The sequence below is a fragment of the Sitodiplosis mosellana genome, unplaced genomic scaffold (genome assembly GCF_009176505.1).
Source record: "Sitodiplosis mosellana isolate CC-2019 unplaced genomic scaffold, AAFC_SMos_1.0 Smas_scaffold_1, whole genome shotgun sequence".
NCBI classification, from domain to species: Eukaryota; Metazoa; Arthropoda; class Insecta; order Diptera; family Cecidomyiidae; genus Sitodiplosis; species Sitodiplosis mosellana.
Window position 1 is genome coordinate 10,100,367 of NW_022595244.1, and position 16,470 is coordinate 10,116,836.

Sequence of the window (16,470 nt, forward strand, 5' to 3'; positions counted from 1 at the left end):
GTGAAAACTATATACTTGATTCGGTGCCGAAACCAACAGCAATATTTCCATCAAAATTTTATGTTTGAAAATAGTTTTCGATGTACTTGTGTTCCACAATTTTAACCGTTTGGATAATTTGACACCATTTTACATATTTGATCCAGGGAATTGTTGACACGTACATCGTGGATGCGCATCAGATGCACATACCGGAACGAGAAAAGCAACATTAGAACGAAAAATCGAACCGTAATAAAGTGGACAATTTTTTTTTCTCGAAAAAAGATTTTTATTTTCTGGAATTTTGCACAGAAAAACAGTCAAAAACGATAAAAACGTAGCATATGCTCAAACGTATGCTTTTGTACGAATTTCGAGGGAAAAACTGGTCAAATAAGAGAATCCAACGAAAAAAAAATATATCCGTAATTATTGAATTGCAATATGTCATCACATACCAGAATGCAAATAAAAATGAGGGAGAGAAAAACAATGCAGAACCTAGCCAAACTGAATCGAACCAAACACATATTTGCCTATTCAATGAATGTGAATGTAGTTTCCACTTTTCGAGCGGAAGAAACGACGTGGTGGATGGAATGTATGTTACACACAAAAATAACAAAATACTCTAATCATAGTCAATGGGGACGTGCCATTGCATTTGCACATGTACGAACCGCTTTGTGAGCAAAATGTGTGAAAAAGTAATTTTACACGATTCTTTTTTTTCTTTCATCTTTGGTTCGATGAAAGCCAATTACACACGACCAGAGTTGATGCAATGGAGAAACGAGCGCTCGTTTCACGTCTAACTCTATTTCCGTCATACGTCGTACGGTAGTAAATCAAATGCGAGAATATTGACTGCGATAATAATTGAGTGTTTGATGCTGGCTACTTTGGCGCATATATTCAAATATGACGCTATTTACGAGCATATTTTCGATCAAGCACATTTACTAGATAGAGCTTTTTTCCATTTCTTTTTCGAGCTTTGATCAAATCACTATCGTGAGAATATTTACAGAATGCACTGCCATCGATTGCCACTAATTCTTTTTTTGCTTACATTCCATTTTAGTGGGTACCTTTTCTTCTCCTATGCTCTCCCGATTCTCCTTTGAGCGGCTCTTTATCAAACGAATCGAATCGAAACGACAATGCGTGAATTGAATGAACTACATTACTATTGCTTCTTTTTTTTTAGTTTAACCGTTGTGTCGATTTTTCGTATTGAAGGAAATAGATGTTCCTTTTACCCTAGTGATTCGAGTCGTATTTTTTGTTCGTCGAGTACATGCACTAAAAGCATGAACACACACAACGAAAGAAAGTAGAAAGAGGGCGAGAAAGAGACGGGAAAGTGATACAGAGAGAAAGGAAGAGCAAGAAAGGGCCACTCACTGCACATTTCTCAATAATATCGAAGGACGTATCATCACAATAGCCGTGTGCATTGATCACATTCCGTTTTTGGTCTCTGGTTTCGTTCGTTTTTTTCGGGACACGGGTTTTTCGTTGTGACATACATGCAGCAGGTATAACAATGACTCCAACTGTTGAAAAGGTTCAAACAAATAACCCTTTTGTTACGACAGCTGTGAACAATGAACTCTTCCGTTTTACATTGGACTTTTTCCAGTGATTGTTTCCGGTACAATTGTAATTAAAAGTCACATTTTAAAGCGTATCAGTTGTTTTTTCTTTGAAAATATGCGATGAAATCGCATTGAATCATGATAATTTAGTGTTTTGTCCGCACGTTTCATTCGCTCAAAATATCCAATATCCAGATTGCATAGACTCTATTCAATGGACACAATACTAGAGGAAATCGATATTTTGTTTCTACATTATAGCGTTGGTTCGCTTTTACAGTGTTTCGTATTTGGTGGAATGGGTGTTGTACATATCCTTTCTACATTCATTAGCTGCCGGGGTAACGACTGTAAAAAGCGATGAGAGAATCAAATGAACGCGAAATCTGTTAAAATCGTTAGACTTCCAGGAAGTGCTGTTTGAACAAGGGGATGGGGTAGTAACATGTAATAATTGAAATGAGCTTAACGCTGCTAATGAGAAAAATGCGATTCTCCTAATTCAATAAACGTTGTTCAACGGTTTGATTTTTTTTTTGTCTAACATTGGAAAAAAGGCACACGCTTTGAATTTCAAATAAATTCGAAAAACAAAATTACCCTTAAACCACCAATTCAAATATTAAAACGTAAACAACGATTTGTATCGAATGCTTTCGTTCGGCGAATAATATTTACTCAATGCGCCGCCCCGTAACCAAGTTTGTTTGTTGACGATTGATTTCCAAATATTACCTTTCGAAATGGATAGGAGATAAAGATAAAAAAAACACCATGTTATTTAGCAGACAATTTGATTTGATGCCTACAAGGCGTTTAACGGTAAAACATTGCATTCTGCCATTCATTTTGTCAGTCTACTACATCAAAAGCAAAACGATTCATGTATTTCCGTACATTCAATCCATCAGATTGCGGCGTATGTATGGGTGGAGGGAGTACACATGTCAAGAGGCGAATTCACAAATGTATTTTGTCGATTCAGAGTCAGCTTCAAGTTCAAATCGATTCTCTTGGTAATCGGTGAAGATAAACACAAAAAAACATGTTTGACTTATTGTTGCTCTTTGACAATATGAAAGCAAATAGCCCACGTAAATCATGTCATTTTACATTTTCAAAAAATTGTTCAATTTTTTTTGCGCTTGTGTTACACTTGATCATTCAACCAAAAATGAGGAGGATTCTATGAAATATAGAATGTTCATTGTTCATACAAAAAAGCATTCGGTCAAATGGGAGCAGATTGTCAGGAAAGAGGCTAAACGGATTTAATAGTAACTGACCTTTGAAAATAAATGTTTGTTCCCTCTACCACCCACACATAACACATATTTTTCTTTTCGCATAATTTACGAGAAAAAAGAAAATGTTACACGATACAAATCTAATCGTCGTTTCAATCCATTATCGTCTTATGTTGTGTCAACCGAAGCTTATGATCTTTTGAACCAATGCCAGAGAGATACATTGAGATTTTGAGTCACAGTTCATTCACAGATGTTCAACTCTGTGCTCTTGGATTTTCGAATGATAGCATTAGATCCACTCAACTGCATGTCGTAAACGACTTAATCATATTAAAGTGAAAGTCTTCGTCTCTTTTTTAGTCTTTAAACAAAGGTCAGTTCTGGGTGTGCACTGTTATATTTGTGATGTGATTTGGCGTTTCCAAAGCTTAAAATTATCTGATGTAATGATGTCATTTCGTAATCAAGCCATTAGTCAACAGCATAATCCATGATGTGCCAATTTCGATTGGTTTTCGGTGCAAACAAACACACCAATTTCTGTTTGAATTTCCTTTTAATTACCTCGAACGAAATGGAATCGCATTTTGAAAAGTTCAATTTATCCAGTGGCAAAAGTTTAATTGGATCGCATTGAATTCGAAATAGATTTCGAAAAAGCTGCTCCACTGCCGTTTATATACGACGAACTTGATCCGATTTGGGATTTGGTGGCAAAACAAAAATCACTGAACGAAAAACGTCCATGGATAATGCCAATTGTGTGATAGATATGTACATGGATATGGATGTGTGTTGCGTACGTTTGTATATAATATATACACAATTCAGTCAACGATGATGTCGCGTGGACCTCAATCATTTCGAATTACTATTCACCCTATTTAGCTGCCAATATTTCGGCATATAGAGGTTGGGATTTGTTGGGTGCCCCTCGATTTCAACATTTCAGCAGATTGATCGACGGAATTTTTCGCCAATATAGTATTTCCATCTCTTCTCAGCGAATGCATACGTTTCGAATGAAGAAAATAGACTCCGATGCGGAATACAAAATATACCGTTTGATGAGCAAGAGAGAGTGAGAGAGAGGTAGAGGAGTCCGCGTGTATTTTACGTTACTTTAGCTTAGGAAACATAAATAACTTAAGCTGCTTTTCTTTTGATTGACGAATAATTGAATATCACGGGTGAAGTGAGAGAACCGTTTCTGCCGTACGACGTTCGTAATATGCGTACAGCTGACATTCTTTACGGCATACTGTTCCAACTGGCTATGTCAACCGATAATCGCCTTTGAACACCATTTCCAAAGCCAGTCGACGAACAAGAAGAAGAACAGATGGCAGAGGACCGGCCAGAATGGAACACGATAAAACAATACAACAGAATGGAACACGATAAAACAACACAACAATAATGACAATCGAGCGAAAGCGAATGAAAAAAGAAAGACAAAAATTCAACAAAATCGCTTCGATATCATTTCACTGCAAGTGATTTAGGTCGAAATGACAAAGACGAATCCAATGATGATGAAGAAATAGAATAAAATAGGTATAACTCGTACTCGCTCACCAGCACACATACACATTTTCAATACAAGGGGGTGAAAAGCCAACCAACTGAATTCCTGCTTTTCACATAAAAAAGCGTCCACATAAAACAAGACTGTGCCGAGAAAATAGAAAAAAACTACACATATATATGTGATTGAAGACACTCGAACGAATAAAAAAGACGTGTTCAGAATAAACGTTGAATTTTTTTTCTCGTTATCAGTTTCCATGGTATTTTCTGCACCCGTTATGCTGTCCAAAAGAGATGTGTGTGTGTGTGTGTGTGTAATGTTGTGCTCGTGTTTCGGCTTTTCTTTCGCCTTCATATTGTTCTTGTTTCGCAAGCATACAACACTTTTTGTTTGATATGCGTCCGTCGCTTCAGCGTTGTGTTCTTCAACGTCAAACTGTTCAATACAGATCCATCGCATCCGAGATGTTTTCGGTAGAATTTCCAATTTGATTATGCTCTGCTGTTGCTGTTGCCTATAGATGGAGAGCGAGACTGAACTCTTTTTTTTGGCTGTGTTAATGTGATTGGGACGCTTTAAGCGACATTCAATTTTTTCTGCCTGTTTGCGCTGTCCATGCTGATCATGTCACATACACTCAAGCCACCCAAAATCCAGTCGAATTGATTGAGAGAGAGAGAGAGAGAGATATAGAGGGAAAGAAAACTACATGCATGGCTTTCGGTGTCCCAGAATAATTAATAAAACTGGATCTGATATCGCCTGACAATAAAAACAGCACTAATATTAACCACCGATGGGGAACGAACAAAACAAAAGAAGAAGACGGCGTATACCACAATCTCCTCGTCATTGGTATTCAGCTAATATTTTCATTGGGGTAAGCAAGCGGCTTTAAGCCATCCACCTCGAATTTAATTGAACGATTAAGAATTACAAAGATGATGTATGACTTGAACGCTCTTCGGCAGCCTGTCAATGACAGTGAACATGCTACGAACTAAATAGAAAACTCTCGCTCCAGAATGTCTCGTATGCATTTGGTCGAAGCCATCCGATGCGAGGACTGGAATAATTGAATTGGCATTCAGTGGTTCGAATCGAATCGAGAGAGGAAAAAAAAGACAAAAAATTTAGAAAAAATGGTGAAAGAATTTGGCTCTGATCGTCCAAAAATGGACACATAATCCCTTTTTTCCACTTTGCGCATGCACAACGACTTCACGACTTATTATGGCCATCCACTGCCATTTTTCATTTCCATCGAATTTCATGGAAAATGATATATTCTCATGGTTTGGAGGAAACAATAAAAATTGAGGCCCACGCTCGACGTTCGTTTTCTTCTGCTTCCTGATTAGAACTAGATATATGGTAATGCCATTTCAATTTTGTATGCCAGCTAAGCTGACTGTATCTCCTGTCTGATGCCTACTCATTACCTTTTGCTCTGGCTGTTGTCGAATTTTGCTATGTTGAAAAATGGAACTTTTTCGCGCGTTCCTCCATTTTCTAAGGGTGATTTTTCTATCATAGGTGGAAAATTGGCTACGAACAGAGAAAAAATGTCTTTGTTTTCGTCATGGTAGGTGCGATTTTGAAATATATTTATTGGCAAGTCCAATTTGGCAATTCGTTTCATAAATCGACGAGCATTTGATCCGATTTTGTGAGGTGAAAAATGTATTTACCGACCACATAGGGAAAAAGCACAGCTTATAGCTTTCAGTGTGGCAGAAGATTTGAAATTTTCTACACCGAAATGAACAAACACAATGCCATCAACAGTGCTGGGATGTGTTGGTCGTTCTCTATATAAAATGTTCGAAAGTACAAAAGACCGTGGTAAATTGCAAAACGAGCACACCATACGAATTGCCATTATTTATTAGACAATTTTTCTGTTCGAACATGTCGATTCGTTTATTTTTGTGTTGGCTGGCCTTTGTTCGTGTCCTCCAATTTTATTTTTCTCCCATGCACAAACAATCGTCCTACACATCGCATCTCATCTCCATTTGGCGATTCATGACAAAACAATAACAGCATTATATCCACTTATATCAGCTCTAAAATGATGTGAAGGAAATTGCAAATACACTCTCCGCACACAATGCCAAAGTACCATAGCGTTCGCAGGCACCATGTTCGATACGAGAGAGAGAGAGAGAGAGAGAGAGAGAGAGAGAGAGAGAGAGAGAGCTGTGATAATACCAAGTTTTATGCGGGGGAATGAACGAATGCCAGGTATATACATATATCGAAGAGAAAATAGAAAATGCAAATGGAATCGAGAGATCGACACAAAAAGATTTCGCTTGAATTTTTTTTCTGCTGTGACGATTACAGTAGTTTTATGCAGGGTTCTTTTTTGTCAGTTTTGTTCTTGTGACTGTCGTTTCTCCTTTTTGGAAAATGTAATGCCTTTGTAAGTGTTGTGAATCCGAATTTTTTTCTCTCTCTCGTTTTCTTGTTTGTGTGCCAATCGCAAAAGCAGCTCAACCAAATAACATTTACGGCATTGATATACGGTAGTGCTTGTTGAAAGCCATTCGACAATGAAATCGTAGAGAGATAGAGAGATGGATAGAGGGGAAGAAAGAGAGAGAGTGGGAATAAAAGCGCCATTGATCCACAAAAAAGTTAGACGAAAAGTACACAAAAGATATTTAAACGATAAATGAACATGGCTGGAAGAAAAACGAGAACGAGAGAGCAACAAAAAAGCGTAGTACAAATAAAACGGTGAAAGTTAGAGATGTCAAAGTGAACGACAGTACAACGAAACCCAATGTTTGGATAATTTATTGAAAATCCATAATTTGCAACGTGATTTTATCGAAATGGAAACATCCTTTAAGTCCATGAACAAAATAGTACGGGACAGAATGATATAATACAATTTGAGGCATTATAGATTCGAGTCCATCGAAATCAGCATAAACTAGTTTATAGCCTTTGGCAAACTTGGTATTCAAAAATGTTGGTTTCACTGTGGACTGTAGAGAAAGGAACAGAAGAGAGACAATCACAATTCAACTTCTTTCAATAAATGCTAATTCAAGGCAACATAAGATCAGATCAAATTATTATGCTGGATGCTGATTGTTGGGTAATATATTGATCGGATGCGATTTGCTTAAGATTTTGCTCTGCAGCTTAATCCCATTTCTTAAATCTAGAGAGAGTAAAAGAAAGCGCCGAGTGTATTTGATGAGCTGGGCTTATATCAGATAAGGGAAAAATCAATTTTGTGAGCAATCATACAATTATATGAGACAGTTTTCTCTTTCTTTCCCCTATTTCTGTCTCTCTCGCTCTCTCTGTGCGTGCGCGTGTATGCCGTTGACAGACCCAACGAACGAATGAAACAAAGCGCAATGGAAAGCTCATGAACAAACAATGATCAATCATGAAAAATCTCTGAATTGTATTCAGAACGTGTGGGCAAACGGAATAAAAGCATGACATAAAAATAAACCAAAACAAATTTCACAAAAAAAGAGATTCGAATCTGTGATTGATTTATTTGCATGTCGATAGATTGTGGGACCCATTTTCCTATCCCATTCTCTCGGCATCCTTTTTTTATTTTTAATTAAAACCCACTATTGTATATCACTCGGAGCGTTGCACAATGGATATACGCTTGCGATCTATGACACGTTATAGCGGTGAAATTCTCGTGATTGGGATTTTAATGGAGTGTTTTGTGTATCTCGGGTGCATAGGGACAAAATGCGGAATGAGATCTAGTTCTCTGTTGTGATAAAAGGATTCAATTTTTGTCTGCCGTTACCAATGAATTTGGTGTATATGTGATTTTCGTTACCAGCGGCACTCTTCTTCTCCCTCTCTCTCCCTCTTCGCCTCTCTCTCCATCCAACTAATGCATTAGTCCATAACTTTGAGCGATGGATTTTCATTACAGACATAACAAAAAAAAAGCGTTTCGTTCACACTGTTCGCAATTCAATGGGATCGTCTGAGCCGAATGCTAAATCGAAACGAGAAACTGGAACTGAATGCTTGAGAAGATTTTCTCATGGCAATGCTGGTTTTTGTGTTCGATTTTGATCCCAGCGCTACTTTGAATGCTATACTTTGGCACTAAATCTATTGGTACGCTCGAATGGCATAACAACTAAATGGTCCGAGTGTGTTGCGCTCGGCATTGCGACTCAACTTGTTCAATCTGATAGTAAATCAAAGTTGACAGTTTCCCGGCTGAAGCCCATACCGAGCCGCTCACTGCCTCCTCAAATCTGATTGTCTTTTCTGTGTTGGTACCACAGTGTGTGTGCGTGTGTGTGTGTGTGTGTGTGTGTGTGTGTGTGTGTGTGTCTTGAATATGCGCTAGTGATTTAATGACCTTGTAAATGGTATTTTATGCCATGCCGATCGTTCGTTCATTCGTTCAATCGTTCGTTGGCTAAGTGTTTTGAAATTTTGTCACATCACACACTGTCTCGCAACAGAACAGTCGCAATCGAGCGACAGTGAAAAAAAAAGATGAGCAAAGCAGAGAAAATATAAATAAATCCATGATATAAATCCCGTCGTTTTTTTTCATCGTCGTCAGCTGCGTCGTAGTCGTTGTCGTCGCTTGTTGGTCCTATGGAGCGTCCTAGTTCCATGTCATTCGCTTCAGCATCCGAATATCATTTGGCTGAACGAATAGCATTCCATTTTATCTAGCTTATTCGCTTTCTTCTGCAACTGCTGCCGCACAATCCAACGACTGAAGCTGTTAGTTTACTTCAATTGGGTCGCAATTTGCTGCACACTTTGACTGCAACTACACTCACACAAAAAACGAAACCCTCAACACTCTGATGTCCAATTCCAAGAGTGGAGTATAAAAAATGGTGAAAATCAAAGAAGAGAAAATAATGGGCGAAAATATTTTGCGCTATTTGACATAAATTTCATTAAATGACATTTTCTTGAGCATTGAAATGTGCTTGGATCCGCCACAATTTGACTGGGACTTCCAGTGCAATGTACTAATGTTGAATTGCTTTTTTACAACAGCAAATAAATAAAACGCAGCAAACCAAAAGACAACGACAAGACCAAGAGACAGATCGAGGGAGAGAGAGAGAGAGAGAGAGAGAGAGAAATAAAAAAACGATTCGAGTGTTAATGAAATGAATTTTGCCAACATTTTAAATTGTCGTTCAAAATCTCGGATTGAATGCGACAACGTGCAGAGAGTCTACAAACTTTCGGTCGACCAACTTTAGCATTCATCTTTTGGTTCGTGTGAAAATTGCGTATGAATTTGCTGCGTTGGAATGTAGTTAGTGAGTGAGATGGAGAGCAAATGTGGTGTTTGTGAAGTCGATTTGAGTCGATGGCAAAAACGGAATATTTCACTTTGTCGCCCTTCCATCAAACATTCTCTTGCACTCTCTCTCTCTCTCTTGCTCTTTATGCGTTCGTTTTACCGAGCTGTGCATCGTCTGTAAAGTTCCACATTTTTTCACGTCGCACGTTGTCACATCGTTTTATTCGTCTCATCTTCTCGTGTTATCCAACGTTAAGCTCTATTTATTTATTAAAATATAAACTCTCGAATAATGTTTAATGAGGAGCAGACGAGATTTGCACGCTCCGTTCTTTCTTTTTTTGCTATGCTTTTTGTTGGGTCGTTATCTCTTTTTTTTTCACTTTTCGTCAAGTCAAATTTGAATTTTGTTGGATTTTTATTCTTTTTTTTTGAGTTTGACTTTGTTCACCTTCGCCGAAACATTGGTGTCAGTTTGATATACATGTCCTCATCGTTGTCATGGTGGTGGTACAGATTGTTGTTGCTACTGCTGATGTTGTTATACCATGTATGTAGCTTTCAATTGGCTATTTTTACACATAAGAAGTTGTCCTTGTGTCGTATCAAGCAGAATGCAGAACTCCGAACGAATTTGTAAACGTTATCAAACGTAATTCCATTGAATACGCATACATGTGCTGCTGGCACACCATAGAAACAAGATAAACGTATTCGCATCGAATGACGAGCAGGTTGACAAACGTAGTGAATTTGCTGGGCGAACTTTTACTTTTTTTTATCGTTTCCAGGCGAGCGAACAATAAAAACAACAACAACACGTGTACAGCTTTTCTCTAGTCTCTACTCAATGTGCTTTAGCATCGTAGTTGCTTTTTTTTCTGCTACATGCCAACATTTTTCTCTCTGCTCTAGCTTTGTCTCTTAATGGAAGTTTTTGATCTCTTCTTTTTGCTGTTACATTTTCTGGGCGAATATAAAATGAGACATGAGAAACGACAACTAGAGCAACGGGCAAATTGTCATTTTTGCCTGCGAATAACGGTTTAAAAGTGGATTTGCGCTGAAGTGAGCGACACAAATACGTGGTCTGCTTTGTTCTTATTCTGATTACATATTAAGGGACCCATCGCTGTAGCATCTCCTTGAACAAGAGATACTGAACAACTGAAGAAAAAAAAAAAAGTATGATGTGATAACCAAATTCAACACAGCAAAATAAGATTAACAAGAAAATCAAGTGAAAACCCAAAAAGAGAACAGACATACACATGAAAACCTTTGCCATGCACTATGAAATGAGATTCAGGCGATGAAAGAAACACTTGCCATTTTGTTGTTGTTTTTGCTACTGTTGCACGGCGACAAAATTTTACATGCGAATTATGCATGTGGGCGATGGTGTTGAACATGTCATCTTAGATAAGGCAAAACTCGTGTAATTTTAATGAAGTTTAGTCGTGAACAAGTTTTTTTTTTTTGTGTCATATCAATTTTTGCCAGCCATTTTATTCATGAAATTCATAGTACGAGCCGTCTGGCTAGTCCCAAGCCCCAATGCGAATTTCTGACCAAAAAGGTTCTAACAAATGGCACCTATTGACTTTTCAAGTCGTTGGCCGTTGCTTTGTGCTTTTTGCTGCAAACACATCCCATCGTGTATATCGGAGTTTATTGCACCAGAAACTCCTACGAAGTGTTGAACACGTAATGAATTCAAACAGCCAAGTGAACGGAGGCGAGAGTGTGTTAGCTCTCTTCAGCAAGCACGCCACCATATTATACGGCATTGTAAGTCGTTAACTGTATGCAACGTCACTGTAATTATATCCCATTGTGCTGCATCTTAATCATCAAGGCAGCAATTCAGAAGGACCTAATTGAATATTATCGCTTGATGAATAGCAGATACGGCGTCGTTTTTAATGTGCTCTTTTGATTTTCTGCACTTTGTCATGCCAAACATTATGCTGCTCCTCTTGTCATACGGACAATATCTACTGACAAACACACTTCCACACATACACTTACGCTCACATCCCAAACTCATGATGTGTTCTGCTCCTGGCGCTGATTCTAATTACTGGTATTCATAAGATTCATGAGATAATGTTATATGATGCTCATTATCACTGCCGTTATTGTACACTTATTAACGTTTGCGAATGTTTGCGCTGCAATCAAGTGCATATTAAGTTGCAAAATTTGCTAAACAACTTGAATAATGGATGGGTTCGAGATGTGATGTATAAAGTGAATTTATGCGCGTTCATGGTTTACGACAACAGCATTAATGTGAAATGAAACGAATTGTAATTTGAAACCAGTGCATCGATTTAGTCACCATCACACACACGGAGAGAGAGAGAGAGAGAGCGAGAGAGAGAGAGAGAGAGGGAGAAAGAGGAAGACAGAGAGGCAAAGAGTGAATGTTTTTCACAACCTATTTGATACTAGTATGCGTAGTTTTAATTAGAGTTTCAAACAATTTTCGATTTTCCTACAATCCATAACTTCCACGAAGAGCGCTCAACACACACATAAATTCGCATATCTTTTGGTCAAAACTACTGAAATCAACGAAATAATTTCGTTTTTTTTATAAATGACTTTCAAACTTCATGAAATATATTGCCCATTCAATAATTAGTATTCGCTTTTGATTTATTTATTTTCTAGGAAATATCCGATGTTGCAACAACACTCTGCTGATGAATTCCAACTGAATAATGTTGATGAGGCTCATCAGTGAATCGACGCAGGACGTGGCTTGAAAATTTAAATATCAAATTGAGGAATGGATTAAATAACAACCGCACATTACATTCAAATCCAATTTTCGATACCTGCTATGCTATTATAAAGCAAAATGCGAATAATAGAATTGTTTAAATTCTTTTCTGGAATGTTATGAACTGAATTGCGTGCATTGAATTTTACAAAAAAACCACGCCTACAGCGAATCAACGGAATTTGGTGTTCGTTCGAAATTTCAAGCGCAAAAATAGTTTTTTGCTGGTCAACCAACGAAAAAAACCATTTTAGGAGCCAATTGAATTTTCCAAATAAATTTATTCGTCGAAATCCTGAAACCATAACGAGCCGAAACATTTTTTCTGCAACGAAATTGGTTATTAAACAAATAAAAGTATTCCGCTGATTGTGCTGGATTAAGCATAAAACAATAGATTATCGATTTTTTTTTCTCATGCGCGCGATCGTATATTTTGCAATGAAATCATTGAACCGATAGGGAAAAATTGCCACTTTCGGAATGGCCGAATGATGAAAAAGCTGTAGGAAAAAAGCGTGATTTTTGGTGCTTGCGACAGTGTTAAACAAAAGAGGTGATTTATCAAAACACGCATTCGAATTTCTGGCCTGCATATCAGTCAATACATGCTCTCCCTGCGGTACTGACATTAACGAAATTTGTACATTCCCATTGACACATACACACAATTCCAGAGAGGAAAAGACCGATCGAAAAAAAGAGAGAGAAATAATAACTCGGCTCTAATTGATTACACCAACCATAAATTATTTTGGTGCGACACAGAAGAGGAAAAAAAACGCCGCTCAAGTATTTCGTTAATAAATGAGCGTATCAATAGCCGGACGGGAAAAAAGGGGAAATTGCGTGAATTGAGCGAAAAACGAGGCGAGACTTGATCTATTGATTCAATCATCATATTGCGCTCGTGTTCAACAACAATATTCAGTCATCAATCGGTTGTCATCGTCAATCTTCTCCCCACGGCCAATTTCGATTAATGCGCGCACTCCAAAAACTTGTACTCTCTTTACGCCCGCGAAGTTTTACTCGATGACTTTTCCAACAAAACGCTAAGCCAAACAACTATTCAATCAATTACTTGATTGCACATCATAAACACATCGCGAGTTATTAGGAAATTTGAGTAATTAATTGAAAATTATAGCGCTAATACCAAGAAATAGAAGTCTATCGAATAACAATCCATCAAATTAATAACGAATTCACACATACACACCGAATGTTGATTACAAACTATCGTCAGAAACGAAACAAAATCATTAGCATAACTGCCAAGCGATAAATTACAAAGCGTTTTTTTAATTAAAATTGAATAATTAAAATTTGCAGCGCAATTAAATCAAGTGGCATTTAATAAATACGAGTTTTTTGCTCATTCAAAAAAAACACGTTGAAATGATGCACATGTCGAAAATAGATTGATGTGAGTTCATAATAAAAACGGCACGAAACAACAAAAAAAACCTCCCGAATAAATAAATCAAGTGCTCGATTATGCGAACATTTCACTTTGTTAATTACATTGCTGCTAATGACAATGAATGCTTGCAAAAGGTTAATCGCTGTCATGCATAAAATTTGAACAAAGTGAAAAAAAAAATTTGCACAGCAAACACGATAAATGCTTTGTCACACGTCTATTTATCAACTGTGATTAATTTCGGCTAATAAAAACATTACAGTCATGATGTTTTCACACGGATAATAAGACCGCCCTCACAAAACATTCGTTCACCAATACTGACCTGCATCTTTGTGGTCATCTCTAGAGGGAACGTGCTGCTACGAGACAAAGTAGTGTAAACAAAGGGGACGACAAGGCGTCCGCTCGATTTAAAATATACGAATTTAAACGTGCAACGACATCAAGACACCGACTGCACCCAGTGTGAATTTTAACGAAGAAAAAAAGAACACAGACAAAGAACACGACTGCAGAAAAAAAGCAACACAAGACTTCCACAAAGAACGTGCGAATAAAAGTAACGACCACAACTGAATCAATTATTTGTGTTTGTGGATTTTCACAAAACTTTGCATCGCCACGGGCAAATTATCATCAGCCACATTGAAAACCCTTGACCTAAACCAAAAAGGTTATATCGAAGTGAATGAAGTGAAAAAGAAACACACATACACAGAGCGGGAGAGAGAGGGAGAACACATTCTGGAGCGAAATGAACGTAAAATGAAAAATGTGCTCATGTACAAACAACTCAGGGGAACAGAGAAAAAAGCGTACCGAGATTTTAATGATTACCCACAGCAGTCAGTGGCAATAATACAAAAAGCACCAGCGCGACATTACCATTAAAGTCTATTCCATATAAAAAAAAAGTAGAACGGACGAACAAACGGACAGAGAAAACATCAAGAAGTGGTAGAAAGAGTGAGACAGAACAAAAAAACAGTGGGCAAAAGAAATCGTCAGAACGACGAAGACCAATTGCCATTATCGCCCCCGACGTTTTGTATAGCCACCGTTAAATTTTACTTGTGTGCGCTGCAACTGCGAAACGAGACAAAGAAGACCACCGCCAAAAGAAGAAGAAAAAGAAAAAAGTGAAAGAAGAAGAAAAAAAAAACCAACACGAACTGAACACATAAACGAATGATTGAACTAATGTGCAATGTACTAAATTACACTTGGAGCAAATTCACAGCGAAAACATAAAAAAAACGAGCACACTCGACCAAGAGCAACATAGCGCCGTGAAATGTAAAGGGCCATCAAGTAGCGACGGGCGAACATTTCAATTTTTTTATGCTCATTCACTGCCGTGCTTCAGCACATCGACTTGCATGTTGAATTCAACGGTGTTCAAATAAATGTGTTAACTTTGAACAATATAAATACTAATTACCCGCATTCATACGGTCTTTTCTTGCTGTGTTGTTGTTTTTTTTCTATGTGCACTGCACACTACTCGACGACAGTGAAGAATACGATAACGGTTGCGAACATACTCGCCAAAAAAAAATCAAGTGAACGTCCAATTCGATCGTAGAATGTGTACATTTTTCATCACTCACTCCTAAGAAATTGTTTAATGCCAAAAATAACAACAACAAAACAAAGCACGAATGAAAAAGAATAAAAAATTTCCCGTGAAGTAACAAAAGAACATAAAAATAAAAAGTGGAATGCTAATAATTATAACGCAAAATTGAATTATTTCATCGAATTTCGTGAATGAATTTCACAGCAGCAGCAGCAGCAGTAATGGCGGCGTCGGCAACTTTATTACACATCTGTCAAGTATTTATAGCCTGCGCGCTGGAAAATTGAATCGTTTTTCACAGTCGATAAAATATTTTCGCCCAATGATATCCATTTTCATGACTATTTCGAATGTGCTGGCATTCGATTGACACCACCGGAATCACCAATAAAATTTCAAATTATAAATAAACAGAGGGCAACAAAAAATAGGAATACATACAGACAAAAACTCAATAAAATAAGGGCAAAAAAAACTAAGTGTGTTAAACCGAAAAAAAAGAGAGAGTAATAATAATAAGCGAATAGTAAAAAAAGTAAACTATTGCTAAAAATGGTGTTAAATGCTATGAAAATATTGTGTGGTTCAATTTTATTGTTCCAATTGGTTGTTATTAAGTTGGCAACGTGCTCCACATTAGATTTATATAAAAATGCACGGCTCGGCACGAGGATCGTGCAGACGCGGTACGGTCGACTGCAGGGGCTCATCTTGCCATTAGATAGCTATAAATTTTTACGTCCGATCGAAGCATTTTTGGGCATCCCATATTCAACATCCCCGGTAGGGTCCAACAGGTAGGTGATAAATTAACCGGTTAAATAAATATGTAGAATAGCCGTCGTCTCTCTCTCACCCAGTTGTTGATTCTTTTTTTTTGCTCACTTTTGTGTTTTCCCTCAGTCACCGGGTTTTTTTTTATACATGTTGTCTTTGTCTATGTATCTGTCGGACGGAACAAAGCGATAAATATAAAATGCCATTTCAAGTCTCGGCTGAATTATTGCAGTCACATAC

At 37.5% G+C, this 16,470-nt stretch overlaps 1 protein-coding gene across 1 annotated transcript in view; it reads left to right on the forward strand.

The window, feature by feature from the left end:
• LOC129565325 (neuroligin-4, Y-linked) overlaps positions 1-16,470 on the forward strand; it is a 226,960-nt gene that overhangs the window by 19,700 nt on the left and 190,790 nt on the right. The window contains exon 2 of the mRNA XM_055440084.1: positions 12,334-16,250. Within this exon, the coding sequence (XP_055296059.1) occupies positions 16,006-16,250 (245 nt within the window). The 5' untranslated portion in view covers positions 12,334-16,005. The remainder of the gene's footprint in view (positions 1-12,333; positions 16,251-16,470) is intronic.